At 40.1% G+C, this 12,155-nt stretch overlaps 1 protein-coding gene across 3 annotated transcripts in view; it reads right to left on the bottom strand.

Moving 5' to 3' along the window:
* Positions 1–1,527: 1,527 nt before the first annotated feature.
* Positions 1,528–12,155, bottom strand: part of LNX2 (ligand of numb-protein X 2) — a 59,644-nt gene continuing 49,016 nt past the window's right edge. For all 3 annotated transcript variants that reach the window (XM_005482494.4, XM_074535269.1, XM_005482495.4), the window contains exons 7-10: positions 10,584–10,761; positions 8,639–8,870; positions 6,737–6,895; positions 1,528–3,913 (exon numbers count right to left, since the gene is read on the bottom strand). In XM_005482494.4, coding sequence (XP_005482551.2) covers positions 3,778–3,913; positions 6,737–6,895; positions 8,639–8,870; positions 10,584–10,761 — 705 coding nt within the window. In that variant the 3' untranslated portion in view covers positions 1,528–3,777. The remainder of the gene's footprint in view (positions 3,914–6,736; positions 6,896–8,638; positions 8,871–10,583; positions 10,762–12,155) is intronic.

Genomic DNA, 12,155 nt, shown 5'->3' on the forward strand with positions numbered 1-12,155 from the left:
ATGCATCACTGACATGGGTGTTGCATCCATACTCTGCTGCTATTCAGGAGACTCAGCCATGTCAGGTATGGCAACAAACAGAAGGGCAACATCAACATTTAGTTAAGAGTAAGATTTCTTATTCATATAATGTTATTTGAATTGTCCCAGAAGTATAAAGTCTAAAACCTTCTCATCCTCTGAGCAACATGTAATTTAAGAATTGTTCTTCACTAGCAAGACAGATTTATTTCAGGTGTGGCAAGGTCTCTCCTTTCTCTACGTGTCTACAAAGAACCACTTTTTAGGTACCTAAGCTCACCTAGAAGCTGCCTGAGCCAGCTGGGATGAGGATGTTCACTGACCTTCGTTGGCATTACACCACATTTTCCCTTGTCCTGCCTGGCATGCACCTACCTTTTAAGTCATCAGGATCTCCTACCTTACTTTGTTACTGCATGTTTATGAGCCATTAAAATTGCCTCAGAAGTAAAAAGTAAGTTTCTTTTTTAAAAAAGGAATTTGCCTTGCTTCTGATGTTGTCTGGGTCACATTCTGAGAACCAAGCTCAGATTTTCATCATATCCACCCCAGATCTATTACAGAATTTTAAAATATATTCTTACTATATATTTTGCATTCTTCTGTGGCATTGATTTTCCTCTCAGTTGTTCATGACTGTAAGGAGAAAGTTTAGCATGGCAAACAAGCTTTTTAAATTTCACTTTATTGGCATGCTGTGATACAGAATAAGCTCTTTTACATTCTTAGCTGGGGATCCCCAGAGTTGTTTGGAAAAAGTGTTCCTTCCATGAAGTGCCAGCACACAGATGACCAGGCCCACCACCTTACACAAGCTCTGTGCACGTCCCCCTGCAGCAATGAACTCAATTATCTGTCTGTGAAACCAAAACTCTGATGGTCTGGCTCCTACCTTACAAGAAACACCAGGCCTCATAATCTACTGGCAGATGTGGCAGGTTTCTTCTGCCTTTCTGTGCACAGGCATGGCTCTCTTTTAAAGGAACTCAACTCTTCATAACTACTGCAGGGAGCAGCAATACAGAGTCTGGGCATCTTTACTGCAAATCACTGAGAAATTGTTTTTAGACTCAGTCTAGCATTGCAGACATCTAAGGATAGAGCATCCTTGCCTGCAGGAGATGGAGATGGGAACTGATTACCAGGAGGCTCAAGTTTCAGCTGTAGAACTGATGTTTCCAGCAAGACTGTCTCCTTGCATCAAGTCTGTGCTTCCTCCAGCTGATCAGTACCAGCTGCCTTGCAGGGGGAAAGAGGAAACGCTACTTGTGGCAAAGTACCATAAAGCACAGACCTTACCTCCACTCCAGAAACACTTCTCAGTGCTGGGATTAATGGTTAAACAGCTGGTATGTCACCCTGGCAGCGTGAGCATACCCTCAGACCCTTATGGTACATTCACCAACTGTAATTTATGATACATCACAGGAGAGAAAAAATTATCTTTAAACCAAGTCTGCACTGAGCTCTCCGTATCTTTTGCAAAGAGTGAGACAACACTTCTGAATTATTACAATGTGTAGAATGAACTTTTATTTTCATTCATCCTTCATTAATACCATACAATTAGATAGCAATATTTGGAAAAAAAAATTGAAATAATTTAAAACAGAAGGCACAGAAAACCAAACCCAACTATGCTGCTACAAGAGAAAGGGGAAAGAGGATTCAGGAAGTGAATTTATTCTGAAGTTTTATCGCTTAGATATTCTGACCAAAAGCTACAGCACACAGAAACAAAACGGCACAATTTAAGCTAACCCATGCTTTTGCTACATTTAACATATAAAAGGAAAAAAAATCTAAAAATATTTTTTTCAGGATTTTGAATGAAAAGTGTAATTTTTAAAATAAAAACCACTAAATCTAGTACATATGTCAAAAACTTCTCTAAAGCCTACAGACTACGATGTACTTCACAAAAAAGTCTGCATAAGGGCAAAGCATACAGTTAAACACCATCTGGGGATGGGAGAAAGCTGGTTTTTAATCAGTTAGAGTATCAAATAAATTTGGTGTTTGCTTCAGAAACAAGGATTCTCACTACAGTAATATACTGGAGAGGACATTCTTTTCTATTTTAATATTATGAAATTAAACCAATAGTATACATTACATAGAGGAATAAAACCATATGAGATTCTTAAGTTTTTTTTTCTTTTTTTTTTTGTTTTTGCAAAAGAGTAACTTTATTTCTTTTGAAAACAAAGCTACTGGAATTGATGACATGCGATAATATGCCCCGATATTACACCAGCTGAGTTTGAAAATAAAGTTCATGCTTCACAATTGAAATATGCTGTGACTCTCAAATACATTCTCTGGTAATTAATAATACAATACAGAGGTCATTCATAAAATCAGTTCAGGTTGGGAACCTGGTTTATAAATGAAGCTCTTTTCAAATATTGAGAACACTGACAACACACAGGGTTAGCTCCAGGTCAGCACATTTCTTTCTGTGCTCCACCCCTCTTTTCTAAAACAAGTGGGTGCTTTGCCTGCAAATATCATGGAAAGGCAAAGTCTAGAAGTTACAGGTTGGTTTGTAAAAATATTAAATACAATCCAAGACAAACAGTATTACTGACAACTTAATAGCAGGTGCTCTCTAAAGGGAAAAAAATATTCTGAAATGCAAAAGAGCTCTTTTCAGCATTTGATATCAAGGCATTTGCACATTTGTCAAGAGGTGACAGTAAGAGTGAACTTTGCAGCTTACTTTGCAGTTGGACTTGAAATCAAAGAGCTTTCCTTCTAGCCTGCTCACCTGTAAACCATAACATATGGTTTCTTAATAGCTTGCTTTTTTCCCTGGAAATAATTCTCTCATTTAGAAAGTACTAGTCAAAGTATTGTTTCCACACTTGAATAAAGAGAGCTGACAACTACAATAGAAACGGTAAAAATGATCCTCATAAAAATGTTCATCAAAATTCTCTGACATAGCAAAACATTCATTTGTAAAGTAAAGTCTAACACTGCAAGCCATTCACTCAAAGGAGACCTTGGGCACACGAATCCTTGCCAGCATTGCAACGGGAATCACTTCTGTATTTCTTGTGTAGGGTACAAACTCTGTAATATATTAAAGTTTCCTAACAAAAAGTCCAATTATTGCACTTTATAAAAATTCTAGTAATATCAGGCTTTTTTCCTACTTTTCTATGAACATTGATGCCTAGTAAGAAAAATTTGGGGGACCAAGTAATTTGTGATGAGTAAGATGGAATACTTGAATCAGTCCAAAATATGGGGGATCAAACCAGAAAGGTTTACAAAATGAAGAGATGTAACCTTTGGAAACAGGTTTTGGTTCACAGCAGCAGACAGATGTGTCATTCTGGTACTGACACATGTTCTCTTTGCCAGGAAGAGAGGGCACATGAGTGTTACATTTATATATCACAACACAACTTGAGGATTTGCAGAGAAACCCAAAGAACAGCTAAGTCCTCCTGCAGACCCTACAAGCCTGATGGGAAAAGCTCAGTGACAGCCATGGTGGAGTGGGGGTTTCTCTGTGAGCTCAAATATATCTGCATTTGTGCCAGCAATAGACATAGCAAACAGGAATAGCTATTTCAGGATGGCAGAACAGGTAGAGTAAGTCTGAGAGGCCTGTAAAAAAGGAACATACAGCAGTTTTGGCCCTGCTTTTAACCAGCTGTATCAATAGGGGAAAAAAAGATAGAGGAGATTTTTGTGCCAGCTATCTAGAAAAAGATGCTGCTTGAACCAAATTGATTCACAACTCTATATGAGGCTTCCAGGCCAGCAAATCACTGTTAAAGTCACTTTGTTCCTCTGCTCCTTCAGCATGGGAACGAGTGCAGAATGACTCATTCCAACCGTGGATAGTCCGTTTACAGCAACAATCATATCACCACACCTAAAAAACACAAGAAGAAAGAAGAACACATTATGAGACCTGCTCTGCAGTTATTAGCACACACCAACAAACAGCACTGTACTGCTGGGGTGGTAGGAGGTAGGTACTTTGCTCCTTTGCATCAGGCTGAAAGTGTCACTAAGGTTCCCAAAGCAGTTCAATTTGAAGTCTGTCCTACAACTGAATGATGCCCCTGCCCATTCCAGGAGTGTTGGACAAGATAACTTTTTAAAGGTCCCTTCCAACCTCCAACTGTTCTAGGATTAATCTGAAACTCATCTGGGAAATTCCCAAATCACTGTATTTCCATTCTAATACCAATATGCTTCTGCATTAAGAACTGACCTGTATAGAAACATGAGAAGAGACATTTGGGAAGACGTAATGGAGTCAAGAGAAATGAGATACCATGTGCATGACAGAAGCACTTCTGTTTGTTTGTGTGGATTATAACACATTTATACCAAACATGCCTTTACTGTAGGAGGTGTAAGTAAAGATATTATGGTTACCAACCAACCACATTCCAACTACGAACCTTGTTTTCAGTGGCTTATGATTTTGTCAAATATAACCATTTGGCTTGAAATGTCCCTCAGCAGATGGTTCAATTGCAGCATCTCTGCATTTTGGATTGGGTAACAGAATTTGTGAGGGTGCCATTTGCTGGCCAGAGAAAAATTACCTCAAAGGGTTAAGTTCTGGTTTTTAAAACCTCAAGAGAAACTTCAAAAATCCACCTAGTTTATTTCTGTTTCGAGCACGTTCCTTCTCTAGACACCTCTGCTTTGCTACTTGAGTGTGTGACATTCTCCAAAGTAGTCAAATGTGACTTGGAGATCAAACAGGACTTTTCCTGAAACTGATCCTCTCAGGTATTGAAGGCACCAATATGGGGGGCAAAAAGAAGCTCTCCTGAGCTTTCCCTAGGGCAGAGCAGAGGAAGACGGAGCAGAGTTACCAACACCAGTCAAATGCGCACTCAAAAGTCCTTCTCTCCTGAACCAAGGAACCCCATCACCCAAACCCAAAGTGCTACAGTTCACTGCATGATATCTCTCACTCCCACAGCCTTTCCAAGGAAGCCATTTTGCCTTCTATAAAATCACACCAGACAGATCATGTAAGCAGAAAACTGTCTAAACTATTGAACTGTGAAGTTATTTATTCCCTTCCTCTCCAGCCTAACATTTAGATAATTTAAACAAAACGGAACAGCTTTAGAAGAGACCTGTCCCACAATAACTCCAGGTGCAGGTTTGAAGGGGCTCTCCCTGGTAGATGGCCCATTTTTAAGTTCGTATTTTCAGTAGAACAGACATTTGAAAAGAGAGCACTACGTCACATTATCACACAAGAGCATATTTTCCATAGGTTACAAGGGGGTAAATGTGACCATAATGATTCTTCCACTCTTCTTAGGAATGATGCTTGAACTTCCATTTGTGTAAAGACTTCTACTTATTAAGTCTCTAATCTGAAATTATTTGAGTTGAACTGAGATCTTTAATTTAATCCAAACTGTTCCACAGTTTAAAAAAAAATGTAATTTTATGTTCAGCCAAGTTATTTTTTCATTTATTTATTTAGTCACTGAACTGAAAAATCAATTACTGTCAAGGCTCTAGGCATAAGTACATTCTTTTCTTAAGACATTTTGTGAGAAAATCTGCATGTAAAAATCATGCCATGAAACTTCAAGTTGTATATTCTTGACTACCACCTTCACAAAAAATCAAGTTTATGAATAAGAGAACAACCCTTAATAGGAATTTTACGTCCTAGTTCTGAACTAATCCTACATGAGGCTAAGATGTATATCTGGATACTAAACCTGGGAGCTGCATCCAAATGTAATGTGTAAGCAAAATCATACAATCTTTAAGGTCAGAAGGGACCTCAGGAGCTCTACAGCCCAACCTTCTACTGCAAGCAAAATCAGCTGTAAGCTCCTGACCAGGATTCCCAGGGCTTTACCCAGTAGTCCCAGAAACCTCCAAGGGCAGAGACCATGCAACTTATGCCATTGTCTGACCATCCTCATGGGGAAATAGTTTCTTCTCATAACCAGCCTCAAGCTCTTTAATTCAAGTTGTGCCTGTTGTCACTCATCCTCTCACCCTGCACCACTGGGCCCTGTCTCCTTGACAATGTGCAGGTAAGTACTGGAAAGGGCCGCTGGCTGCCCCTGAAGCCTTCTCCTTGTGGGGCAAGGGCTCCAGCTCCACCATCTCAGGGGCTTCTGCTGAACTCCCTTCATTTATCAGTGACTTTCCTGCCAACTAATGACTGGGTAATGCCATGGGGACTTGGGTCCTTAACAATCTTTTCAGAAGTCTTTATCATGTACTTTCTTGCCCTTCTATTAGAGCAGCAGCACCCATCTTCAGTATCAGTTTCCAGTGGCTTCAGAAGGCTATGTGAAAGCATAAAGCAGTTTTGCCCACTTTGCAGAAGTGAAGCTCTAACTTTAGCTGTTTTATAGGAAGAAAAAAACCAGCTGGTTCTGCACATTTACAGTGCACCTTCTCTTGGCCTAATGTGGAGTTCAACAGGGAGACAGCAGGTGACATCAGCAGCACAAATGAGGAAGATCACAGGACATGCCATCTCCTCTGAGATGCCCCCTCCCTAACAGAGACACCCTGTTACCTCCCAGCATCCCACTCATCAGGGAGGGAAATGCACTACAGAGCTGCATGGTCCAGCAGCCCAAGATGCATCTCCTCAAGCAATTAGTTGCACGTAACTATTTAAAAGTGGTTCATTATTGTTGCTTTTATTACTATTTTTATTATTTCTCCCATTGCTACTTTGGCTTACTTTAATCTGCCATCGAAGTAGGCAGGAGTTCCCAGAACAATGGTTTTAATGAAGAAGGGCTGGTTGGTGTGGTTCTCCTCGTAGCCCCCGACGATGCTGAAGCCCCAGCTGCCCAGGTTGCTCCGCCGCAGCACCACGTCATGGCAGCTGTGCAGGCAGCTGTGGAATGGAAGCACAGGACAACAAGAGAAAAAGCCATGTATGGTTCCACAGCAGGCACAGCATCTGCTATCTCACCATTACCACTGAGCTGAGTGTGGCAGAGAAGGGGAGGGATGGTGATTAGACCTCTGTTCCCAAAGTAATTTTGCAATATTCAAACCAATTACCAAAAAATCCCACAATCTTGAGACAGAAAAGTGCTTTAAAAGAAGCAATGCAGTGCTAGAATAATTACTTAAACACAGTTAACTCTTCAAACTGACAGTAACAGAGTCAGTTTTAACATGCATTTTATGGATTCCACAGGTGGCAACAATGTGGGTGGAAAATCAATACCTGATGTGTTCAGTCTGCAAGTCAAAAATGCAAAGCATTTGTCTTCCACCCCTAGCCAATTTAAGCTTTTACTACTTAAAGTAAAAATTAAAAACCCATGCACAATCTTCATTACCTCTGTACTGATTCATCACCAGTAATGAAAATATAAATGACTAACCATTTTATTACACAGAATGTAAATAATTCAGATCACACTTCACTAACTATATGTTATCAGCCCTAGTGAAAATTAATTCTCGCCAGTAAAGTTGGCAATGACTGTAACTTAAAAAATAAACAGACAGAAATTAACTTTTCAGTAAGAAGATACCAAGTTCTTTATGGTTGTTTGGCACTGCTTTAAAGCACAATGCATAGCATAATGTTAGGAACACACATGGCATCTGTAGCATGAAAGAAATAAACCACTAGGTAGGAAATAAACTGCTGCTAAAGCATGAAAAGAATTTATATTTACCAAAACTGAGAGCCATTTATTGAGATTACTCATTAATACTTAATTAGAAGATAAATTAATTGACAGTTAAACTCAGAAAAAGTGAAACCTCTGGAGGGCCAATGCATGGCTCTGTTATCTTCAGCTGCATTCTGCTCCCAGTCGGGTTTGTGTTGTGATTTTACACTTGAAGTACAGATCTGGTAAATCCATCAGAGGGAAAGGAATTAACCTGCATGCCCCGACTGAAGTTAACAACTCTACTAGCTGCAGAAGGAACTCTTCTTGATAACAAGTGATGCCAGAATGAGATTACAGCTGCAGCCTCGAGAGAGTGAGGAGTACAAATGATGTCCAGCAGATTGCAGAGCAGTTAAGGGGAGGGAGCTTGCTGCAAATCTCTAAGAGTTTTTGTGTTTGGCAGAGATGGTAGTGGATTCTTGAAAAAAAAAAATAAAAAAAAACCCAATGTGAGCCTGTAGTTACACAGCTACAGTCTTGGCACAGGACATGTCAAGAGTCTGTCAGAATGGCCAAAATCTGATGCAATATTCTGAAGTATTTGGCCTCATGAACTTAGGTAGCGGATTAGCAAAGTGACAGATGGATATATACTTGGTGGTTTTATTAGTAATTTCTCTGATTTTAGATATTCTACAGAAAGTCACAGTATAAAAAAACAATTAAAAAAATATTAATTCTGTCTGAACAGAAGACTCCACATGGGTAGTTACTATGGTTTGTGAAGGGATAAAACCAGTCTATTCATCTTTGAGTTTGCTAAGGAAACATTGCTCCTGTTCACAGCCCACTTTCTAAGCACACTGCCAACTGAATACAGCTGAGATGGCCAGGTAGAAATAAGGGCAGATGTGCTGCAACTATGCAGGTCTCTGTTTCTTTATGTCTCTTGCAGGACTTAGCTCAAAGCACCTAAATAAGTACTTAATCAATTAATTCTGTACCTTGGCAGTCCCAGCCACATGACCCAGGATGGTGACCAGCTGGCATCGTATTCATTTTCACTGATGGTACTCAATTGTTCCTCATCAGCCTGGGGCTGTTCCTCCACAATCTGGACTTCCAGGGCTTTCAGGGCAACCACTGAAGAAGCAGCACTAGCCTTCAGCATGGCCACGGCCTCGCTGTGACTCAGGTTGGTGAGATCAATCCCGTTGATGTTCAGCAGCACATCACCTGTACAAAGCCGTGAGGGAGAGCACATCAGTCTGACAGCCCTGCCCACCCACAGACCCCCCAGGCCAGGGTCTCATTCCATACTACAGTCTTTGCACCTGAGACAGTCTGAACTAACAGACTAGGAGCTCTGAAGCCTTTATATTGTCAGTTAGAAACTTTAATGTATTGAGCTTGTATCAATTATTGAGTGTAATTCATTTCCACATACACACCAAATACCGTGACTCCTATGTATAATGCCCTGAAAATCTGAAATAGAAATTACTTAAGTACCTCATCAGCTTGGCTGCAACTGCTACTGCAGATGCCATGACACAACTGTTTCCAGATGAGGATCTTGTGTTCACCCTAACTTTAAAAGTGAAGGAAGAATGATGGCAGGAACAATGCAGGCACCTCAAAGTAACCAATTATTGCAGACAGGTGAGGTTCCACAGAGTGCTTTAATTCATCTGGTTTTAATAACTTGTCCCTTGGGAGAAGAAAATTGAATTCGAAAACTACTGGAAAGTTTGCTACAAAACTCAGTTAGTTCAGAGAAAGAAAAGTAGCATCTCTACAAAGCTAATCTGGAAAATATCAAAGCCAGAAAAAGATTTCCACAATTTCAGTTTTATGTTTTTTAAAAAGCCCCAGGATGTAAACAAGAACGTTATTAGCTATCCAGTGGCAGACTCCTTTTTCACACAACGTCTCACCAATGAAAGCCACAAAAAACAGAGCAAAAGTGCAAACACCTGGGTCACATTTGGTATGAGACTCAGGTTTTTGAAAGGCTTTTCCTCCCAGTAGCTTCTGCGGCCACTTTAACATTACACAATGGAAGAACAATAGTGATTGTTCTATCAAGTGTGTTTTTCATAGTAGTACAGAAAAAGAAAGCATACCTGCTGGTGTGTGGGTGTAAATCTCCCTTTCTCAGAAACATAGAAAGATGCTCCCACACTGTTCTTTTAAATGTACAATCTGTGAAGTTTTTCCCTAAATTTCTTTCCTGAAATATTCTGTAATTCTGTGAACTGTGAATCACAGAGATCCCAAAGGCAGTCTCTGATTCACATATGACATAATACATTTTAATCATCAAATGCTTTGTTATCCATTATGTAGGACTGCCTTCATCTATGCTGAGCCTAACCTCTGCCTCCTTATTCTCTTTTACAAAGCCAGGGAAAAAGGGCAGGTGTTGCAGCACCCCCAAAGACCAGCAAACTCATGATGTCCCAGAGGATAAGAAAGCTTTTGGGAACCAGGATTAACACTGATGAAGCTTCTTTTGGGGCAAATTTTATGTGGGTGAGCTGTAGCCTGTCAGCAGAGCTTCTCTGCTGTTCAGGTATTATACCAGGGAGCAGAGATTCCTTGGACAGAGATGTGGTACAACCCACTAAATCACACATGAAAACAGGATGTGTCTGCATCACAGCAGACCCTCAGCTCAGGGGAATACCATCAGCTTTAAAGAATTTAACCATACATTTCCTGATCTTATCCACTTCCCCTGCTATCATGCTGTAAACATCCCCCTCCCATAAAAGGTGAAAGTGCAACATGAAATATTGTATTTCCATTATTAAATCATGAAGAAAAGCATCCATAAGCATTTTCCTACATCCGTGACAAGATTTTTTTGACACCACCTGATTCCAGAGAACACAGTGATCAAAAAGCAACCAGAGGGACCCTGCCACCAGGGAAGGCAAACCCCACCTCGTTTAATCCTGCCGTCTCTCGCCAAGCACCCGTGAGGCTGCACACTTGTCACAAAGATGGGCAGTTCGCCACTTTTGCTGCCTCTGCCTCCTGCCACTGTCATTCCCAGAGATTCATGTGGCTCTTTTTTCACAGTAATGTGCTTTTCTTGGCATGTAACACACTGGGAGAGATCCTGTTCAATAAGGATAAATAGCATTGTTAAAACTAAGGAAGAAAAACCAAGCAAACCAAAACTGAAAACCAGAACAAATCAACTAAATAACAACACACCAAAACCACACTTTGGCACGTTAATGGAACAGTTTAAAATGACAAAGTACCAGAAACCAGCTTTGGCTGGATTTCTTCTGGGTCAAATCCCTGATTCCTCCAAAAAAGACCCCAATTCACCAACAAAAAACCCCTGGATGTAGATACTTAAACACAGATAGAAAGCTTATAAAGGCCTATCTTGAAATCCCACTCTAGTTTTTCTTTATATCCTATACTGGAAGAGGCTAAATTTTAGGGCTGCACTACAAAACCATATGGTCAGAAGTCTGGAAACAAATCAGATAAACATCTTTTAAAGTCTTGGTGAACATCAGCATTACTTCATTTGTCAGTAGAATATGCCCCAGAACTACAAAGAAGCTCTTAAGGAATGAAAACGTGTTTTCATGATGACAGTAAGAGACTCTTTAAAGCCCTTATGCATCATGTTCTCTTTTGCAGCTGGTATGTAGAACCCCCAAGAGCACAAACTAAGGCCAATTGATACTAATGGCTTGTAATGGGTACCTTGGGCAGCCTCCCTAATGATTATAATGAAGACTCAAGCTTGAAACAAGAAGAGATCCTATATTAAATTTTCCAACAACTGAATGATGAAGTTCAGCCTGTATTCAGTTCTGATCAATAAAAAAAGATCTAAATCTAAATCAAAGTAAATTTTATTTGCCAAAGCCTTTCCCTCAGGTTATTAAGTAAAAGATTCAAACTACTGCACATACACCTGTAGTAGCATCTTAAATTGACAGAATACTTGCAAGGAATCCAAAATAATGAAAGAAATAACCTGGGATATTTTTCAAAATGCATATATGTATATACTCTCCTGCCTTCTCTTGGAAAATGACAACATTGTCTTCTTTGACCTCCAGTGCCATGTGCTCCTGACTGGCTCTGCTCTTCACATACACATTAATCATGGAAGCAGCTATATGTAACCACATCACAGCTTATAAAGACAGTTCATTTCTCTGGCTTCAGGACTGGCTGCTGCCACACAATCATACAAACATATTTAAAGCCACAAGGCTTCAAAGCCAACTGCAGGTAAATGAGAGAAAGATAAATGATACAAAGTACCAGAAACATTCACTTGCTGTTACATGGGACTTCCAGTTTTAAAAGAGCCCACAAATGGCATTGATCTGTGAGGGAAATCCACTCATCCAACTTTGGATCCACTGTGGTAAGAGCACAGCTCATGCTGGCACATGCAAACTTGCCTCAAGCTCTGACATCAACAAACTAATCACTTTGTGGGTGGGTATGGCCCAGTGCTGTAGCCATGGTATTCAG

The sequence above is a fragment of the Zonotrichia albicollis genome, chromosome 2, assembly GCF_047830755.1.
Source record: "Zonotrichia albicollis isolate bZonAlb1 chromosome 2, bZonAlb1.hap1, whole genome shotgun sequence".
Classification (NCBI taxonomy): Eukaryota; Metazoa; Chordata; class Aves; order Passeriformes; family Passerellidae; genus Zonotrichia; species Zonotrichia albicollis.